Genomic DNA, 20,017 nt, shown 5'->3' with positions numbered 1-20,017 from the left:
CCCTCCACCCTCTTTGAGAAGGTTTCTGTGATTTGCCAGTTCAAATCACACCTCCAAGGAGCCGCATGCACGAGCAGTGGCGTGACTAGGAGAGTGCACACAGACAGAGTACAAGAGCAGCCTTTGGAGAAGCAGACCAGTGGATTGCAGTAACCAATTGCAGTTGCTGAGGGCTATTTCATCAACCATTTGGCATCAGTTTCTACTCCTGCTCTAGTGCCTCTTCCCGGAGAGAGGGACTTTAGGGTGCTCCCTACTGAGAGAGAAATGAAAAGTCAGTCACTGGGATGGGTCCTGCAGAGGAATGAATGGGCAGAGTCAAACAACGGTCTGTGGCATGGTTCTTCAATGAGTGGAGGGTTACACACAATGATGGGATGCAGCTGTCATGGAGTGCAATGCAATTAATACATACCGGGATTGAATTGCGGGTTATGCTCATAAATCTAACTGCAATTAGTACAGGTTTCTGGATTAGAGAGGACATGAAAAGGAAAGCAGAAGGTTAGAGTGCACATGCCATTGCCCCCTTAAAAGAACTTCTAGAGTCTTTTAATGTCATGAGTGAGTCAGCTCTCTACTGCATCAGCAACAATGCACAGCTGAGCCACAAGCTTCGCAAAATAACTGTTGAAGCGCTTGTTTTGAGCAGATTTAGCATTGGCTGCAGTTCACAAAGCAGGATTCCTGATAGGACATGCCACAGGGGATACTGGGTCTTTATAAATGGAGAGCCTGCTCTTCCTTTCAGCAGCACAGATCTGGGTTGACTGTCCTGTGATGAATCAGCCATTCTCTCTCATTCTATAAGCAGAACACAGCACACGAACAGCCTGTTGCTTGTTCGACTTACAGCAAAGGGGGACACAGGTCATTTCAATTCCCAGACTTTGTCTCTCATTCATCAACCCAGTTGGGTGTGTGAAAGCTAAACGAGATGGTATTCCAAACTCCAAATTCCAAAGGCAGTGGGAGAAAAGAAAGTGACCCTTTATAGGCAGCTCAGTTCAGTCCTCGCTGCTGAAGCCATTACTAATGAAGTGACTTGCATACAGGGAGTCAAAGCAAGGGCTTGGTTGAGGGCAGCTTCACCCCAGATTCCCCCTGACGTTATGTGGGAGGGAAACAAGTGCAGGGTTTTAACACAGTGGGCAGTATCAGACAGCAGGACACTGTGGGATTAGGAGACTTTAGTGCAGGAGTGAGGAGGTCATAAACAGAGCCAGCAAAGAGTTGACTAACATAGGATAAATTAGTCCAAATTTGCAAAACACATCCCAAAAATGTATGAATGAGCCTGTGAAATCCAGAGACCACGTTTCTGTGGCACTTTCCTTTAGAACTCGACAGGCACCATTCCCATTTCCTTTGGGCTTTTCTTTGGTATAAATGTGTGGCTAGGGAAATGCAGGGAGCCAAGTGCAGGGCTGAGGTTCAGTCTCTCTCTCGGCCCTGGATATGATGCTTTGGGAGGTGTAAGAGGCTAGGGAGGTTGAAATAGGCAGGAGGAGATTAGTCTGAGTGAAAAGGAGGGGAAAGAATGGGGCTGGCTTGTCAGTACCAAATTATTCTCTGACTTTCAATTTAGTACCATGCACATTCTTCTCAGTTACAAAAGACACAGTGAATAAACTATGCAAATACGCAATAGCAGCATGGACACAAGATTTTCCTCCGAATTTTATGTAAAAAAGGAAGTTATGATCAATAACATGGCTGGAGAAACCTGTCCTCCTAAAATAAAAGAAAGGTCTGCTCCATTTTTTCCTGACACAGGAACAGAACCAACTACCAGCACAACACCTCCCCACCACGAATCTTACCATTGATCTGCGGATCAAAGACAGCCTGCTTTTTGCTTTGTTCTCAGCAAACTCCAGGCTGTTGATGTCCTTGAGACGAGCCCTGTATTTATTCATCTGCTCTATGACAATTAACTCCACACAGCTGCAAAAGGGAAAAAAGGAAGTGGTAAAATGGGAGCATAAACCTCTGGCTGTGTTTGAGCTGGCCATGTCACCTAAGTACTAGAGCCCTACAATGCCAGAGAGGGGAAGGGACGTGTGCTCCAATTCTCTAGCTCCGTGGGCTAGAAATGAATGGTGTGGTTGAAATGCCCCAAATAGTGGTAGGCAGGGGAGCTAAACTAGAGGAATAAAGGGAGGGCTCCCAAAGGGCTCCACCAGGGAAACAGGTCCTTCCCTGGAAAGGAAAATATCCACCAAAGTTAGGAAAGCACAGCACATTCAAATGAAAAGCTGAAAGAATGGCCATTTCTGATATGCTGCGCTATCTACCTATATCTATTTGTAGACACACACACTTGTGCTTGTTTGCATCCAAGCTGGACAGGTAGTTGTATGGCAATGACAATGATTAGGTGTCTGGGACAGATATTTTGTTTAATACCATCAGTATTGTTTTCTGGAAGAAATCCTTTTAGAGCTGTAATGATAAAAGACGCTGTATATGAGTCAAGTTACAAAGAAACTCCTTCTTACAAGGAACCTTTAGAAGAGTGATTCAAAGTAACGTTCACATCTGTTGGCAGAAGAGTTGCTTCTAGGAGAAAGTCATAGATTTGAAGGCCAGGAGGGACCATTATGTTCATGTAGTCTGGTCTCCTGTATAACAATGCCCATACAATTTCATCAAATGATTCCTGCATCAACTATCCATCCTAGGTACTTATCTAACTCCCAGTGCCCTAGTATCTGAGCTTCTCACAATCTAACATCTTTATTCTTAAAACTCCAGTTGAAGTCAAAAATATCCCCGGGGGGCTCCATTACAAACCCTCCCAACCCATTAGATGATGATTCCCTATTTACAATTACTTTGGAGATATCAGTTAGCCAATTTTCAATCCTTTTAAAATTTGCTGCACTGAATTTGTATGGTGTTAATTTTTTTAATCAGGATGACTTGTGGTACTAAATCAAATGCCTGATTGGAATCCAAATCTACGATGTCAGCGTTGTTACTTGTGTCAAACAAACCTGGCATCCAATCAAAAAACGATATCAAGTATGTTTGACAAGATATATTTTCCATAAAAAAACTGCGTTGACTGGCACTAATTACACTGCCATACTTCAATTCTTTACTGACTACTTTCCACATCAGCCTTCCCATGATTTTGCCTGGGACGGATATTGAGCTAACTGGCCTATAGTTACCCAGGTCATCCTGTTAATCCTTTTTAGACACTGGCACATTAGCTTTTTGTAGTCCTCTGGATTTGTTACTCCAGGATTTGTTAAATATCAACATCAATGGCTCAGAGAGCTCACTGGCCTATTCTTTAAAAGCTCCTGGGTGCAGGTTAGCCAGTCCTGCAGATTTTAAAAGGTTTAACTTTAGTAGCTGCTAGTTACTGATGGAACAGACAGTATTTCATTAAGGCAATTCCTTTGCAAACCAATGATGTGTTTGTAGCTGTCATTCTAGCACACATTTAAGTGCATTACTCAGGGATCATTTGACTGTCCTGACATGACCTCATTACAGGATTTACGCTAGAAGTTATGATGCTGTATTCTTACGTGGTTGTTTTACTGATGTCCTGAACGCTCTGCAGTGGGTCTGTTGTGTCAGGACAGCGGAGAATACAGGGAGCAAATACAATGGCCAGGGCATTAGCTGACATTCGATTGGTCTCTTCCTGCAGGGCAATCCTAAACAATAAACATCAAAGCAGCAAGGGTTAAAGGTAACTCCAATTCACCTAGCACTGGCAGGAAATACCAATGTAGAGAAACAGAAAAGAGCACAAAATACAAATTCAGAGTAAAGCAGGGAGAGGAGTGCTGTATATACACATGAGATCTGGAGGCCATTGCTAGGAGAAGCTTTTCCACAATATTATATATCTTTGAAGTGAAGAGCTTCAATTTGTTATATCTGGTAAGGAACTAGACCAACAGGTAGCTCTACAAGGATGTAAATATTATACCAGACAAGGGCAAAAAGGTAAAACAATGGACACTGAGTGAACCATGCAACATGCCATCATGCTCTCTAGGAAGTCTTTTGTTTTGATTTACTTAACCTATTTTCCAAAAAGTAATAGATACAGTGCATGTTTATTACAGTAGCAAGCTGCTCACTTAGCCATCATTAGCTATCCCTTAGGAACAGCACAGATGTGTCTAAATGCATGTACATGGCAGGAATCTTCGCAGATTGTAACACAGTGACTATAGCCTGAACTAAATATTGTCTAAGCTCATGCAAAAGCATCACACACAATCCCTAGAGCCTCAATGTTCAAGCTAAAGGGTGCAACATGTGGCAGTACTGTGATCCACTGCAATCTTACTGCATGCCTCAGTGGGTTAGGGCTATGGAATGGAACCATGTGGTTGTAACCAGCTGAGACCTACAGTGGTTGCCTTCCCATCAAGTCTGCAACATTTGTAGCTATTATGAAAGGGAACGTGTATATAAAAAGAAGAACATTATTGTCATTAAGCTGTCCATGAGAGCATTGTCTGAAGAAAGAACTCTTGGGTCCAGAGTGTTAAAGCCATTTCAGAATTTAAAGCACTCCTTTGTGAAGTTTCACTCCCCTTTTTTCCTACAAAAGTACTTGGATCACATAGGCCCATGTTCAGGTACTCTTACTCATGTAGAACAGTACCTTGCTCCAGTGGAACTACTCATGGAGTAAGGTGGTACTCATGGGGAGTAAGTGTATCAGAATCAGGCCTCTAGTGAGGAAGGAAAAGAGGAAGACTGGCTGCAGTATGATGATCCCATGCTGAGGTCTGCCATTACCTCACAAGGTGAAAGATGAGGCGTTCCAGGGTACTGAGGTGGGTGCGAGAAAGCTGATCAATGACAGAGTACACGCCTCGGATGGTCTCTTTCCTCTCCTGCAGGCCTGGAGAGAGCACACACAGTTACACACACTACAGGTAACTTCCCCTTTTAGTGTCTTCTGCCATCTTCACTTGTGAAGGCAGTGTGAATGGCCCAGTACAGGGGAGCTGTGCAGGAAGCCAGCGCACAGAGACATGCATGACAACTCCCTCCTCTCCCTGCCTATACAAGCAAGCCCCCTAGCACAGGTAGAAATAGCAATGTAGATGGCAAGGCACTGCTTAGGTGAGTAAAGGCATGCCTGAAGGCTGTGGAGGTATACCCTACAGACACTGCTTAATTTGTAACGAAAGAGGTGCTGGGGCTCAAGGATTTTTTTTTTTTTAAACTTTCACATGGCAAGCCCAGAGGTGCCAGGGCTGTGAACTGCAAAGGCTTTGACTACTATAAGGGATTAGTAATACTGTAAGGGATTAGTTGGTGTCACAGTGCTGTCTGTGGCTACATGGCAAAGTGAAAAGCAGGCTGTGTCCACACTGCAGTGCATACCTACACGTCAGTGAAAAGATCTGGCAGGGGGAGGCAGCAAAGAAAGGCTTCAACAGCAGAGAGTTGCTGAAGCAGATGTGCTGGAGCTCAGCCCTGGCAAGCCTTGGCACAAATTAAGCATTGTCTACACGGCTCTATAAATGCTGAAGTCATTCTTCCCGGCTACACTGCTATTTTTAGCAGTGGCATCACCCACTGATGAAGTCTTTCCCTGCTGCAGGGAAAGACCCCGGCAGTGGGAAAAGACTCTAAGAGGGAGGCAGGTGGGAGAGGCTCCAGCACTGTGTTGCCAGTAACAACATAAAAGATGACATATCACCCAAATGACTTTTTGGACTCAAACACTCAGTACAATTGGCACTTGTACAATTGTACATGCACACAATCTACTTGCTTGCTGCTTGTCATGACAATGGTGATGATAAAACTAAAGTAAAAAAAGACTGCTTGCTCTGGGCAAGCAGAAACTGGGTTTGGTACCTGAAGCTAACTGATTCTTCCCCGTCTTGGGTTTTGTGTGTGATTGTATAGGATTTGTATGGACCTTCCTTACCCATAGCTCGCAGAAATTCCTCGTAGAGTTCGAAGGTCATGAGGGGATTGGGCAAATCTCTCAGCCACTGTTTGAACACACTGGCAATGACATGAATGTTGTAGTCATCTAGATTCACATTGTCGATATCTGTTCACAGAGGCAAGTGAGTGGGGGGAGTGGAAAAGGAAAAAGAAAATGATCAGTTTTGATCCAGTAAACAAGCCAGTATTTTCATGTCAGTCCTAGCACTGGCTATTACCTAACCACTGTTATTGGATCAACTTCTGTGAGCGAGAGAGGTCCTGAGGAAGAACTCCGTGTAGCTCAAAAGCTTGTCTCTCACCAACAGAAGTCAGTCCAATAAAAGCTATTACCTTACTCGCCGTCTCTCTACTATTGTGGGTGTGGTCAGATGTTTGGCTGCATGTGTGTTCCCTCTGTGTGCTGCTCCAGCCCTGCGCAGACAGCTGGCATGGCAGACCTCGAGCGAACCACCCAATGACCACAAGATCTGTTAAGGTACGAAGGCACCCAGCCAGGTTTATTGTCAATGAAGCATGGTACTAGTATCCCGCACGAATACATGTATACCCGTAACAATGGACCAGCTCAGTGAACGGCAGGACTTTCCGTTCCTCCCTAGGCTAGATAAAGACATTGTCTCTGAGATACATTTTTATACACATATACAAACAAGTTACGTATTGCTCTTCTGATAGTTGACACCCTCTGATATCACCACCCATCACCTTGTACATTTCTATCCATCACATTGTCACCCTGACCATATATTTAGGCAGGGTCAGTGTGTTCCTGTTATCTTTGGGGAATGTGTTTGTATCATTCTTGGTATGGGGTGTTCTGGCACCACCCTTCTGGAATGTGTTTGCATGTTTTGTGCTTAGCACTTAGGAATGTATGTTTCTGCAATATTAGCCCTGGTCTTGCCGGATTCTGTGAGCAGGGCCTGCCTCTAGCTCACAGCCTGATTTTGCTTTATATCAGCAAAGTTTTGACCGCTACTTTAGCCCAGGCCTCAGGCCTCATACCAGGCCTCTGATACAAGGGCTTACGTCTCAGGCTCTCTTCCTACTACAGTGGGCACCGCTACAACAACACTGCATAGTACTAACTACTGTCATACGAAAACCAGGTATTAATACTGTAACAACCACAGATCACTCAGTGCACAACAGCACAACCTTGGCACCTGGTTTTTCATATGACCATGTTAAAACCCTTGTCGTGAAAGGAGCCAATTTTCCAGGGGTGAAAGTCTTTAGACAGAGTTTGTAAAGCACTTTGGAAGTCTAGGTGATGTTGATAAATATGAAGTCTGGCTAACGTAGATTTTTCCCGCCATTTCTTTTTATGATTTTTTTTGCACATTTGTGCACAAGAGGAGGAATAAAACAAGAAAGAATTAAACAGTTCCACAAGGCGGGAGGACTCTAACACAGAGCAGACTTTTGGTGAAGGCTGGTATTCGAGAAAAGTCTGTACTTCCATGGTACCAAAAGCCAGAGTCTGTGGTGGGGGAAGGGATGACATGAATTCCCTTTTCACGGAGGCTCTCAGCTGCCCCTTTAGCTCCCCTTCTGAGACTCTCTCTTTTTCGTCTTACCTGTGTCAAGACCCTGTCGGAGCTCCTTTATCTTATTGGTTGAGCCTGACTTCCTGTAAATGCCCTCGGTGTACAACCCATGCATTTCAATGTAGTTTATGAGCTTCTCCACCACCAGTGGCACCGCTCGCTCCTCATTGGTCAGTCGGGAGAGCTCAACCCCAAACTGCCGTGACGAAAGCTCGGGATCATACTGATGTGGAGAAAGAGATTAATGTCTCAATTCCTTTTCAAAGGTCTCAATGCAATGCTGCTCATAGCGCGGTAAACCTAGGGATGTCTTGGGACTGATCCTTGCAATGTATACAATGCAATTTGACTGCCGTTCACATTTTTAAACAAAGTTAACTGAATTATTTGCAAATTAATCTAGTAAATCTAACTGAGCGCAAGGGAAGAGGGAAAAGGCCTGTATACTGCCCCACAAATCCAATCTTTCCCATGGGCTGTCTTGGTCGTTGTAGCTATGCCTGCATTCACTCTGCTGTGTCTGCAGCACTGCACACTGCTACAAAGACCAGCAAATGTTCATAGTTAAGGCTTGCAATGGGGCTGTGCTCAGAAAAATGGCTCTGTAAAATGGCTCATTGGTACTCTCCTTGTGTCTTCAGAGTCATTGTTTGCTTCATTTACTGACATTTTTACTGTGCCTGTAGAACCAGCATAGCTATGCAACAGTGAGCTATATTCTAGTCTGCTTCATGCCTCACTGAGAAAATTGCCTGGTGATGATACACGAAGGAGAACACATTTGGGCTTGATTCTGAGATCCCTAGATGAACTTACCGTGCTGACAGTAACAAAAAAAAATGGTTTTGAGCAAGTGTGACATAGAAGCCATTGAGAGAGAAAGAGAATCAGTAAAAGACCCTGACGTTCTCTGTTTTTACAGAGTCACTTTCCTGACTAGAACTGCACTTTAGAGACTCAACATTCAGCAAACAATTAGATCACATTCAACCTGAACGTGAGATTCTGGTTGGATAAAGTCAAAAGACTGAGAGAAACTTTTCAAGCAATAATGCACTTAGGAGGCTTTGAACATATGGACTGTATGTTCAAACACAGCATGGGTAGTGATCCAACCAGAACAATGAATGAGAAAGTAGGTGCGTGGCTTGGGTTAGACCTCGGACCAGTGCCACTCTTCCATGTCTGCTTCTTCTCATTCACTGTTACCACGGCACAAATGAAAACAACAAGAGGGGAATGCCCAGGGGAGGTTTCTACACTGGATAGACCTCCATGCAAGAACACACCAGGAAGAAATGGTGAAAGCAACTGGTTTTGATCTTGTGTGTAAAATTCACAAGCTATCATACTATCATCTCAATCTTTCAGTGCCAGGACTGGGCTGTTCCTATAGATAACATCAAGTACTATAACAAAAACTCTAACTTTTGCTGTTATTGTGTTAAAAGAAACAAAGAACTGCCAACATTAGCATAAAATGCATTAGTGCAAACTACAAGGACCATCAAAGCAAATACACTAAGATAAGCTTGATGCTCTACTAGTTCCATCATACGCCTAAATGGAAGTACTGCATAAAGTTAAAAAACAACTAGGAAATCTGCTGTTACCTTTTGGATAAAGGGCACCTTCTCAAAATATATCAAATGCACACTTCCCTGAGAATGGCACCAACTTTCTCAGCTGATGCACTGTGAAAATTTAACCCTTAGCATCCTGAATCCATCCAGCATAAACAAATTAACAAATGCAAATGATCTAACTATTTCCAATCAGTACCTTGGACTGGTATTTATTTTTCAGACTCCAAATTTTCCTGGGCATTAGCAAACAAGATTTTTAAAGATGAACTTGGCGAACACATTAATGTAACTTCACTAGAGTTCAGGAAATGAATTCACATCAAGCAGTTATTTTATTTTAGCAGAGTTTTCTTGGACTGAATTCTTTCATTTCCTGTTTGCTACATTTCTGGCTGTGTGCCATGCAGTAGGCCTGGTTTGGTGAACCAACAGCATTAGGATAAACTTTTTGTTTTCCTGGGCAGAAGGGGAGGGAGGTGCCATGTAGCAAAGATATCAATTCTCCTCCATATTAGCATAAAACACACAGGTTCAGGTCTGAGATCGTAAGGATACAAAATGCTTAAACATGTAAAGCAACTCCATTCTCTTGGAAACACCAGAGAGATGCATTTATCGCTGTAAGAGTATCACGGGCTGCTATTTGTATATCATCATGGATCCAGCTCCCTCAGTTACACTGCAGAGACTCAGTACATGCACTGTCAGGGTAGGGAGTGGGGGATGGCTGAAAAATGATGTTAAAGTAAATACATTCAAATGTCCTTCCAAGCTTTAACAAAGAATATCTCTAGTTACACACAGGGAAAAGTTGAACTATGTTGCCCTCTGGGACTTACACCTTGGAAGCTGATAAAGCTTTGCACATGCTATACTCCTCATACATTACCAAGAGCCATACCAGCTACTTACTGAGTGCAATAAACACAGGAGAAAATGAAAAGATAATAGTTTAATGGTTCATTGGCATCTCTAACAACCTGCTGAATTTATTCCCTGTTGTCTATACATCCTGACTGCCTGGTAAATAACAGCTAAGAGAACATGCAAGGTTTTATTAAGTGGGTACTATGGGGACTTCACTGGGTGCTGGAGTATCTAGGATAATACAAGTTAATTGTTATAAAAATGTAACAAGATGTAAAATGGAAAAGAAAAACCACCACCACAGATCAGGAAATATAAGTGATACTAGATACCCTTGGCCTCGACTAGGTACCTGGTATAATATATACCATGCCATGTGCCATAAATTACATCTACTCATTTCTCTACTCTGAAATCCCATAAATGCTGTAAAATGAGGAAGGCTCCTCCTGCTGGCAAGAATATTTAAGGCCTCGGAGCAGATCAGTGGAGTGGCAGGTGGTACAAAAAACCATTCAGCTCTGCACCGTCCTCGAGGAGCAAGCTCACCTCTGCAGTTGGCACACATGCACAGGACTGCAACCCAGTTTCCAGCTAGTATAATTCCACTATTGTACCTGTAAACACCTCCTTAAAATCACTAATTAAAGCTATGCTCACAGGAGAGAAAAGGTATTTAAATGAATGAATGGATTGACAAAATCTTACCTTTTTGGAGCACTTGGTTGTGGTTTTAAGACAGCACTTCTTGTGACAAGCATACTTACATACTGTAACGATGAGAAAAAATTATACTTAGCACTTTACAGTCTCTCCTGGCGTGTTCGTGTGATAATCAGACTCCAGACACCCCAAGGGGAAAACAGACGGTTTAACCCAGCAAAAAGAATCAGTTAAACCAAGTGATTGCATACTGTTATTCTACTGTAAGAGTGCATCACGTAAGGTCATTTAAGAAAGCTTGTCATACACTGAACAGTCATTCTGAGCTATGGGTACAGGTTATGGTTATGAAGGAGGGGTGTATATACAAAACTGTAACGGTACTTCAGCTTCACCTCACAGCAGGGCGATGAAGTAATCAGGCAGAGAGGAGCTACTTCCCCAGTCCCATGAGACTGTCTTCAAGCACCTAGACATTGTCCAGCCCATGAAAAAACAATGGGGAACCATCAAAGCAAATGGGAACGACTTGAAACTGAAAGGAAAACCCCATTCTACAGAAAGGAAGAAAGCAGGGAGTTTTCCCTAATTCGAATATCTCTGGTAACTGAAAAACCAAACTGCAAATCCTTTTCAAATGGAAGGGGTTTGAACTGAAGATCATTCAGAATTTGGGGGATAGTTGTCTCAAGGCAGAAGGTTGTCCACAAACACAGGATCCCTCCTATAGCCGGGAAACTGTTTTAAAGCAATAGGTACCTCTTATTTGAAAAGGGATTTTATCGGATATGAAAATGTACAGCCTGAGGTTGCATCTTTCCATTTATTTTCCATGTAACTTGTATAGGTTTGCTTTCCCCTTACAATTTCATCTTTGAATCTGGGGGGTTTCTATTTCACAGACTTTTTGTTTATTTTTATCCCAAGCAACTCTCTGATGTGCAAACTGCGTGGAGTGTGCGTGCCAAACAGAGCTGTTAACTGGGGTGCTGATTTCACACCTTTGGGAGTGATGAACCAGAGGGGAATAGTTCAGGTATCTGGGAATTAAGACTTTGGGAAAGACATATTTTGGACTGAAGGTCTGCTTTTGGTGTCACCCTACAAAGTGGAATTAGGCTGGTGAGAGCCAAGGTGAGACCATATGTTTGTGGGCAGGCTACTTGGGGTCAGGGAATTGAGCCATTGTTGCACAGCACAAAGGTTCCCAAAGATACAGGGCAAGTGGTGATAGAACCCCTTCCTGGACTGGGTGGACTCAAAATGTCACAGTTAGTAAAGCCACAATACAAGTTAATTAGCTAAAGTTTGTGCAGAGATTTGTTGTTGTGCACATTTTACAGCCTTCTGCTTGACATTTTAGACCTGATTTTTACAGCTAGATGCCAGCAATACACATAAAATGCATTCACAAATGGCCACTTCTGCACTCAATACACCACTTGGGCCCCAAAATACGTTATTTGCATTCACAGCCCTAATAAATGAAAATCAAAGCCTTTATTTTTAAAAGGTACGACAGTTAACATTTTTTGGCACAATTCCCAGGTTTGGAGGATTGGTTCAGAAGAGATTCCACAAGTTTAGATTCTTCTCTGAAGCCTCTCTGAACTATTAGATTTGGATCTGCTTGACTGGGTTGGAAATATCATTTGATTTCTGTTCTCCCTGTATCCAATTTTGTACTAAAATAACACGAAAACAGTACTTCAGCCCTTCCTCTCCCATCAAAAAGCCACTCTCAATTTTCAGAGCTGTCAACTTTTTCTCATGCCCACAGAAGTCCAATTGACTCCAATTTAAGTACTCTAAACTGAATTAATTGCTGTCAGGCACATCAGGGCATCAAAAATTCTGCAGACTGAAAAGGACCACGTATCCCACGTGCCAAGACTATGTAACTGTAGCTCAGTATTTCTGCCTGATAATATTTTTCTTACTCCTTTCACTGTGTTTACAAAGATCGAATTAACCGCTACATGAGTAGCTTCAAGAGCCAGCAGTGGATTTTCAGTTTTGTGTGAGAGGCCCAGACACAATTCCCACAGCTGGTGTCTCCCTTTTGCACTGTGTGCTGTACAGTGACCTTACTGGCCGATTTCGGGAGCACCCTAGATGGGTTCTCTGTTCTCATGGCCTCAGGATGTCATGGGAAGGAAGAGGGAAATATACTGGGGATCCTTAGGAGCACAATGGGCATCACCAGGAAATGAACACAAGACAAGCTGAACAGTCCAGGCTTACATTTACAAACAGAAGCCCTGTCCATTATCCAGATCAAGGAGGAGCAGTACTCGCAGTATGTGGGGATGCTGTACTGGGTTGCCTTAAAAATGTGACCATTATGCTCTTCCACCTAGGACAAAATACAAGATTGAAAATTCAGTGGCTCATGTGACACAGAGCTGGATGCACAGCCTGCTGCAGAATGCGTGAATTAACTGTCAATACTTGGAGCCTTTGGACAGCCACATCTTCTTTGTTTGGAATGAATACGGGACAGACCACCTTTGCCACAGAATCTCCCAAAAGAGATGTGTGTTTCTGTCTGAGCCAGTGTATTATTTGCATTTTCTTTTCTGAAGCAATTTACTTGTAGATCTTTCACAACTAGCAGACTAGGTCTGTGCCTGCATAAAATCAAACCGATACACAAATTGGTGTATATCGAGCTACAGAGATATAATGCACAAGGGAATATTTCCCTTGAGTTCTGGTGACATGTCAAGCTGTGAGAATGAAACTCCAAGGATTTAAGTGTATTACCAGAGCACCAATATGGAAAGATCTCCTTGTTCCTTGCTCTTTTTACTTTGATGAGCCTAATCTTCAAACATTAGCAACCTGAATGGACATCAGAAAACTGTATTTGGACTCTGAAATCAGCATTCAAATTCCTAAACAACTGACTGCCAATCTGAACATCTGCAGCTGGGATACAGATATGTCATACATTTACCCACTTCTGTAAATTGGGCTCTTTTAGTTACTAAACTGCAGATCTGTTCCTTGTCCAGCAGATGGCAGAGCATCTTTAAGGCAGATGACTCCATTTCTAAATCCAATAAAAACATCATATTCCTTTGACCTGATGTCACAGGAACAGAATGCAACTTTCTGAATTTTACACTATGGACATCTAGGCAAACACAAGCCTCTGCTGCATACTACAAACTGATACATTCCATTATTTGTTATAAGGCTAAGATTTTGTCACGCATATTTTTAGTAAAAGTCAGGGACAGGTCATGGACAATAATGAAAAAGTCACAGAAGCCTGTGACCTGTCCCTGACTTTTACTAAAAATATCCATGACAAAATGGGGAGCCTGCGCAGCTGCAGGCAGGCTGGAAGCTTCAGGGGCCCCCACCACTCCTGGGGGCTTGGAGTTCCAGGGTCCCTCTCCGCTGGCGGCTGCAAGGGTTCCCCCTGCTGCCCGCAGTGGTGGGGAGCGGCGGGGTGCCCCACTGCTGCCTGCAGCAGCTGGGAATGGTGAGGGTCCCCCTGCCACCCACAGTGGCCAGGAGCTGCAGGGGGGAGTGGGAAGGTGGGGGTCCACTTGACATCCTGGAGCTGCAGGGGTACCCTGCAGCTTCCAGGCTCCACAGGCAGCAGGGGACCTTGTAGCTCCAGCCGGTGCTGGCTGAAGTCACATGGGTCTTTGGAAGTTATGAATTCCATGACTTCCATGACTAAATCGCAGCCTTAACTATAAATTATATTGTCCCTGCTACCAGCCAATGAAATTGGAATTAGGTTGAAATAAAAAGCAAAGCCAAAAAAGAGAGAGAGAGAGAGAAAAGCAAAACTAGTTCATCTCATTAGTTTTCCTAACACATTGTCAAATCTCTCTTCCATTGAGATTTGTTCTTAGTAAGTTACAATGCTCAAATGTAGGCACAGAGATTGCTATCAGCATGATTCCTTTCTGACCATGCAGACTTTAATTCTTTAACACTAAGACACAGAGATTTCAACTTACCACATCTGCTTCTTTTTTTCTTCTCTTTTTTCTCTCTGTTTTTGGCACCTAAGGTGTATTTAAAAGAGATTTAAAGATAATAATTAAATCAAAGAGTAATAGTTCAAGTTAAAGTCCGCTGAATTCTGTCAAATTTATTTTCCTTCCTTCTCATCTTATTCTTCATCCTCAAATCCATATTCAATCCCAGCCATCTTGGATAAAACAACAGTGCAGAAAGCGAGTGGCTGCACAGCACTATCAATCCTGACCTGCAACAACCCCTGCATTCCAGGCCCGAGCATCCCCCTCCACAGCTCTGCCAGTTCTCTTCAATCCAGACCTGCAGCAAGCCTGGACAGTCCACGTCCTCGGCCACTCACACAGTTCTGCCAGTGCTCTCTTTGACTTGCAGACAGGCATTATGGGAAACATTTCAAAAGCATGTCAGTGACTTAGGAGCCAAAATCCCATTTTCAAAAGTCAGTTGGGTGATTTTGAAAATTCAACCCTAACTGCATATCTGCCAACTGCCGTGCTTCAGCTGAGAACCCCAGGCTTTGAAAAACTGCCCTACAGAACTCACATCCTGTCCAAGGATTGTGGCCCACAAGAAACTTGTCCTGAGGACTGTGGATGAGCTGCAGCATAGGAGCCAGAGGAGAGGGTTGGCTCTCCTCTCCAGAACAACTGGTGACCCCCACCAGCCTGGCCTAAGATCCATTAGTGGTTTTAATTGCAGGGTGGAAGGAGTAGGGAGCGAGGAACCTGTTTGTGTGAATGGCAGCATGGATGTGAGAGCAGGGTGTGCACTGTGGTAGGTTCCAGCTGCTCTGTGACCATCAGCTGGTTGCCCTACTGATCTGCAACCTGGAGACCCTCACCTCCCCATTCCTTCCCCTGCAGAGGCTCTTCAGTGGCAGCTGGAGCTGAGAGGGAGTTGGGCAGGTGGTCACTGGGGGAGGGGCAGAGAGGCAGAATGAAGGAACACATTTATTTTTAAGGCATCATTGCGCCCAGAAGTGGGAGGCACTAGAAGGCTCTTGGTGAGGTCTGGTAAACTCTATACTACGTTCCTCTGCCTTTTCTCACCCTTAGATGATGAAAATAATCTCAAATCCACCAGAAAGTGCACATGGCCCTCTACTACCCTCACACTTCCAGATGGGCAGAATAACTGTCCCATTTTTCAGAGGTTGCCAGCTGAACAACTGGAGGTGCAAAGCATTACATTTATTTTTACGGAGGCCTGCAGCCTGCCTTATACCCAAGGCTTCACAGCAACGTGGCTGCCCACTTTGGCAGTCTACAACATCATCCCAGAGATGTGGTGTGTGAAGCGGCACAGCACCATTTCAATAAGCAAAGAGAAGGAGGCATACCTTTGCAGCAGTGTAATCCAGAGGTTTGTATTCGGTCATGTATTCATCAAGGAATACTTTAAAGGTGTTGACCCAGACTTTGACGGGCGATTCACTCCAATCCCTCTGCTCTTGCCTCATGGTCTTCTCCAGAATCTGCTCGAACAGGGCATATAGGTCTTTATACCGGATGCTCTTCCCATCATCCATCTTATAAAGAAACAAGAGGATCAGAAAAAGGACTTTAATATGACAGATTTCCATATCTTCAGAGACTTGTTCCAGCCCTGACTGGTACTCTTGGGCCTTTAATGTGGGTAAGTACAAGAGTGTGATGAAAAAGCTAGTTTGTCCATTGTTATTTCATAGAACACACTGTACAGTACAATGGCTTGTTGGTGGATTGAACAGCAAAAGAGAGATCAACTGAGCAGGCTATCAGCTACACGAAGTGCTGAATCGCATGAAAGTGCAAGAGAATTTTTGTTAGTTTTGGGAAGTAACAAGCCTTATCTTGTAACGTACAACGTAGATCTATACAGACACTGAAAGGGCAAAGAGTTCCAAGTTTGTAGAAGTTCTATCACTGGAATTTTAACATAAATGTTTCCAGTATTTTGGGTAGCTGTAACAGTTTACTACCTTCCATTTAATCGCACACATTCTAACCTACAATGTAGCTTGAGCTTCTCAGCAGCATATGATTGAGGTTTGGAGCAGTACAAGACTCACTGTAGGTTAGAATACTTAGGGTTACCTACACTACTGTGATAGGGGTTACATGCTGCTGACGGAAGGGTTTATCAGGGAGTCAGGGAGTCATTACACCAGATTTACAATTTTACAGAATCAAGAGCATTTGAGCAGATTGTACAAGCATCTCACTTTCAAGGCACCCAGACACAGCACACAGCTTACCACGAGAGGAGCATGTGTATTTCACTGAATAAACTTTTTAAATCCATAAAGTTTCTGCCCTCTGAGTCTCCTCCACTATTTTATGGTGCATTTAAGATGCTATAATTTGGTTTTGTGGTGGGAAGCTAGGGCACCTTTCCTTCATTCTTCCTTGGTGTGAAGTTTTCTATGTGCTACTCTTCTAAACTTGTACTTGACATGACAGCACCTTTACTTACTGCCAAAGCTGATGAGTAAAAGCTGAAGATGTTTTGCCGGAATTCTTTTAATGCTTTCTTAAACACCACATCCACAAGTGTGTCCTTCTTACTATCTTCATTATCCAGATCATTCATCTGGGAATGACAGAAAGAATTACAACATTCCATTTTATGCACCAGCACCACTTATTAAGGAGAAACTGCCCTCTTATAAGCAGATTCAATCGTTCGATATTGAAAGGTTATGAGAATACACTTTGATTTTTGCATTTAGACATTATTTCCTTGCCAGCCAGTTAGCCAATCAGTTCCATGACTTCCTGGAGACCTTTCATTTTGTTCTGATGGTGTGGAACTAAAATAGCCAATTAGCTGATAAGTTGTTTTCCTTTGGAGACCAAAGAGGAGTGTTTTCTCTTTCTCCCAGTATTAAAAAATGTATTGATTAAGTAAACCCTGCCCACCATATTTACTGTGGATAACACAATAATATGGGTAACTCCTAACTCTGGAAAATTATTTAGAATGGCCATAGTCAAGATTGCAGCTTTTGATCTAAAACTGTCGTCTCAGTTGTGATATAAACGTTGCCACTGCAGCTCTTTTAAGAGGCGACCCTGATTATGTAATGTACGAGGCAGCAGAATTCTGTCTTTTCTCTACTGTGGTTATGCTGAAGTGAAAATGGCCGAGCGTACCTTTTTCAGGAGAAACTCATCCATGCTTTTCAAGTCACCAGCACTGGTTATGATCTGCAGAGAGTCATTCTGCCACTGCACAGGCTCCAGTGCCAAGCTGCTGATCTTCACGCTGCGCTTACGCTTCACTTTAGGAGATGGTTCCTTGTTCTCCTTAAATTCCCTTCTGTAGATGCCTGACAGCTCTGGACTCCTTGGGGGTGTCAGGTGATGTGGACCCAACTCTACAATTAAAAGTTAGGAAAGAGAAAAGCAGATTATGATTATTTTTTGAGTTCTCAGAAGCGCCATCATGTTGTTAATTTCTTATCACTTTTCATTATTAAAACATAAAATGCTGCAATATTTACTCTCAGAAACTTCTTCTCAAATATGCTCAGTGCACAAATAATAAAGATGATTTTCCCAAATGCCAGTACTGCAAGTTCCACCCTGGACCTGAATATCAAGCTGGAGTCTCTCTTTCATCACCACCACCAATTCTGTGATGGTAACTTAGAGAACAATTCTGCTGATAAAGTGTAAACCAGAAGAGAACCCAGCTCTCTCTCTCTGAGCTGTACTGATGGTCATGATAGGGTAATAAGGAGGAAACAAAATATTACTAAAGTTAGCAGATATTACTCTGAATATTCACAGGGAGTAGAGTAGGAAAGTGTCATATCTGTACATCACTTATCAGAGTGGAATCAACCTAGCCTCTCTGCCTGTTTCCTCCTCTGTCCAAGGGGGAGAACACCTGACTACCTCAAAGTGGTGCAATGAGAATTAGTTATTTAATGGTTGTACAGTACTTTCAAAATGGAATGTGCCAAGTATTATTAGACAGGCATTTCCTGCAACTTATGGAGAAGACAGCAGCCCTACACAAGAGAGAACAAATAACCATCTCTGTATCCTAATTCTGCTGCCTCCCACAGAGTCCAGAAGGAGGTGGGAGATTCTCAAGAGTAGAGAAAATATTTTTCAGAAGCATTTTCTGCAGAGATCCCAGCACATTAAATAAGAAAATGAGAGAGAAGGCACTCAGAGCAATAATGCAGCTTTTAGGCTCAGCTGGAATGGAAGGCTTAGTGGTGAACTAGACATCAAATTTGAAGTGTGTGACCTTTCTAGAGCCACAGGTCCAAAGCTAGGTAGAGCTGAATTTCTTTGCTTTCAGCTGCTTGAATTTATCTTAAAACAACAACACCACATTTATAGTTTTCTTTCCTTAAATTACTGATACACTTATTTACAAACCAAAGTTTCTTGTTTGGGAATATGACACTGTTTTGACTATTTATCCTAATTTTTTTAAAGTAATCAATGTGTTTCAAGTCTTCAACCCTGCACCCTATGCGCTCACCTGACCTACTCAGGGAAATTCTCTAATTCTGCAGTGAAAACAAGCATCCACTCTCATTCCATCACTCTAATATATAGCCTCATTCACTCACTATCAAGAATTTATCAAGAAAAACTTCAAAATGTATAATTAAAGGAGAGCTTGTCCAACCCTGCTACAAAATGTCAACATGGAAGCTGTAAAATCTCTGCTTGATTATAACAGTCTCTAGATGTATTTTACCCCAAATAAATGAACTTAATATTACTACATCATTGTTTAACTCTTACCGTTCAGTTTCAAAATGGTTACGGTCTGTGTCTCCAAGCGACTACGTCAACTACAACTTTGCAGACCCCCAAAATACCTGAAAGTAGCTTGGCAAAACTGCCACATATCCCTCCCCCACATTTACCTTCATCAAGCTGGAGGCCAGGAATCATCTCTATGCCTGGTTCTTCTTGCTCTGCATACAGCTCAAGCAGCTCAGACTGGGTCGTAAGCTTCTCTCTGGGTGTTTTCTTGTCTCCCTGTTTCCCTTTCACCCAGAATCTCATCTTGGCTCTCTGAGGCCTGTAAATAGGTGAGAAAAGAGAAATTGCTTTAATTCAGATGATTTCCATTTTTTTCCAAATCTAACTGATTCCCATGCACCTTCCTTCCTTCCTTCCTTCCTTCCTTCTAAGAGTAACAAACAAACTGTACAACTGTATTTTGGAACATGGATCTATTTCACTGCTGGGAAATCTAGGCAAAAAAAGAAAAGCACTAGGTATTCATCCTAGCAGATCATAGAATCATAGAATATCAGGGTTGGAAGGGACCTCAGGAGGTCATCTAGTACAACCCCCTGCTCAAAAGCAGGACCCATACGCAATTAAATCATCCCAGCCAGGGCTTTATCAAGCCTGACCTTAAAAACTTCTAAGGAAG

At 43.0% G+C, this 20,017-nt stretch overlaps 1 protein-coding gene across 12 annotated transcripts in view; it reads right to left on the bottom strand.

Moving 5' to 3' along the window:
- Positions 1-20,017, bottom strand: part of MYO9A (myosin IXA) — a 469,743-nt gene that overhangs the window by 8,592 nt on the left and 441,134 nt on the right. For 11 of the 12 annotated variants that reach the window (XM_048865609.2, XM_048865604.2, XM_048865610.2 and 8 more), the window contains 13 exons: positions 19,500-19,657; positions 17,758-17,981; positions 17,078-17,194; positions 15,963-16,151; positions 14,602-14,649; positions 12,863-12,974; positions 10,664-10,725; positions 7,533-7,725; positions 5,927-6,055; positions 4,780-4,885; positions 3,546-3,677; positions 1,824-1,947; positions 416-469 (listed from right to left, as the gene is read on the bottom strand). In XM_048865609.2, the coding sequence (XP_048721566.1) occupies positions 416-469; positions 1,824-1,947; positions 3,546-3,677; positions 4,780-4,885; positions 5,927-6,055; positions 7,533-7,725; positions 10,664-10,725; positions 12,863-12,974; positions 14,602-14,649; positions 15,963-16,151; positions 17,078-17,194; positions 17,758-17,981; positions 19,500-19,657 (1,648 nt within the window). The remainder of the gene's footprint in view (positions 1-415; positions 470-1,823; positions 1,948-3,545; positions 3,678-4,779; positions 4,886-5,926; positions 6,056-7,532; positions 7,726-10,663; positions 10,726-12,862; positions 12,975-14,601; positions 14,650-15,962; positions 16,152-17,077; positions 17,195-17,757; positions 17,982-19,499; positions 19,658-20,017) is intronic. The other variant, XM_048865611.2, reaches the window with a different exon arrangement.

Source organism: Caretta caretta, chromosome 10, assembly GCF_965140235.1.
Source record: "Caretta caretta isolate rCarCar2 chromosome 10, rCarCar1.hap1, whole genome shotgun sequence".
Taxonomy (NCBI): Eukaryota; Metazoa; Chordata; order Testudines; family Cheloniidae; genus Caretta; species Caretta caretta.
Note: the sequence above shows the minus strand (reverse complement) of the source record. Positions and strands in the feature narration are given on the sequence as shown.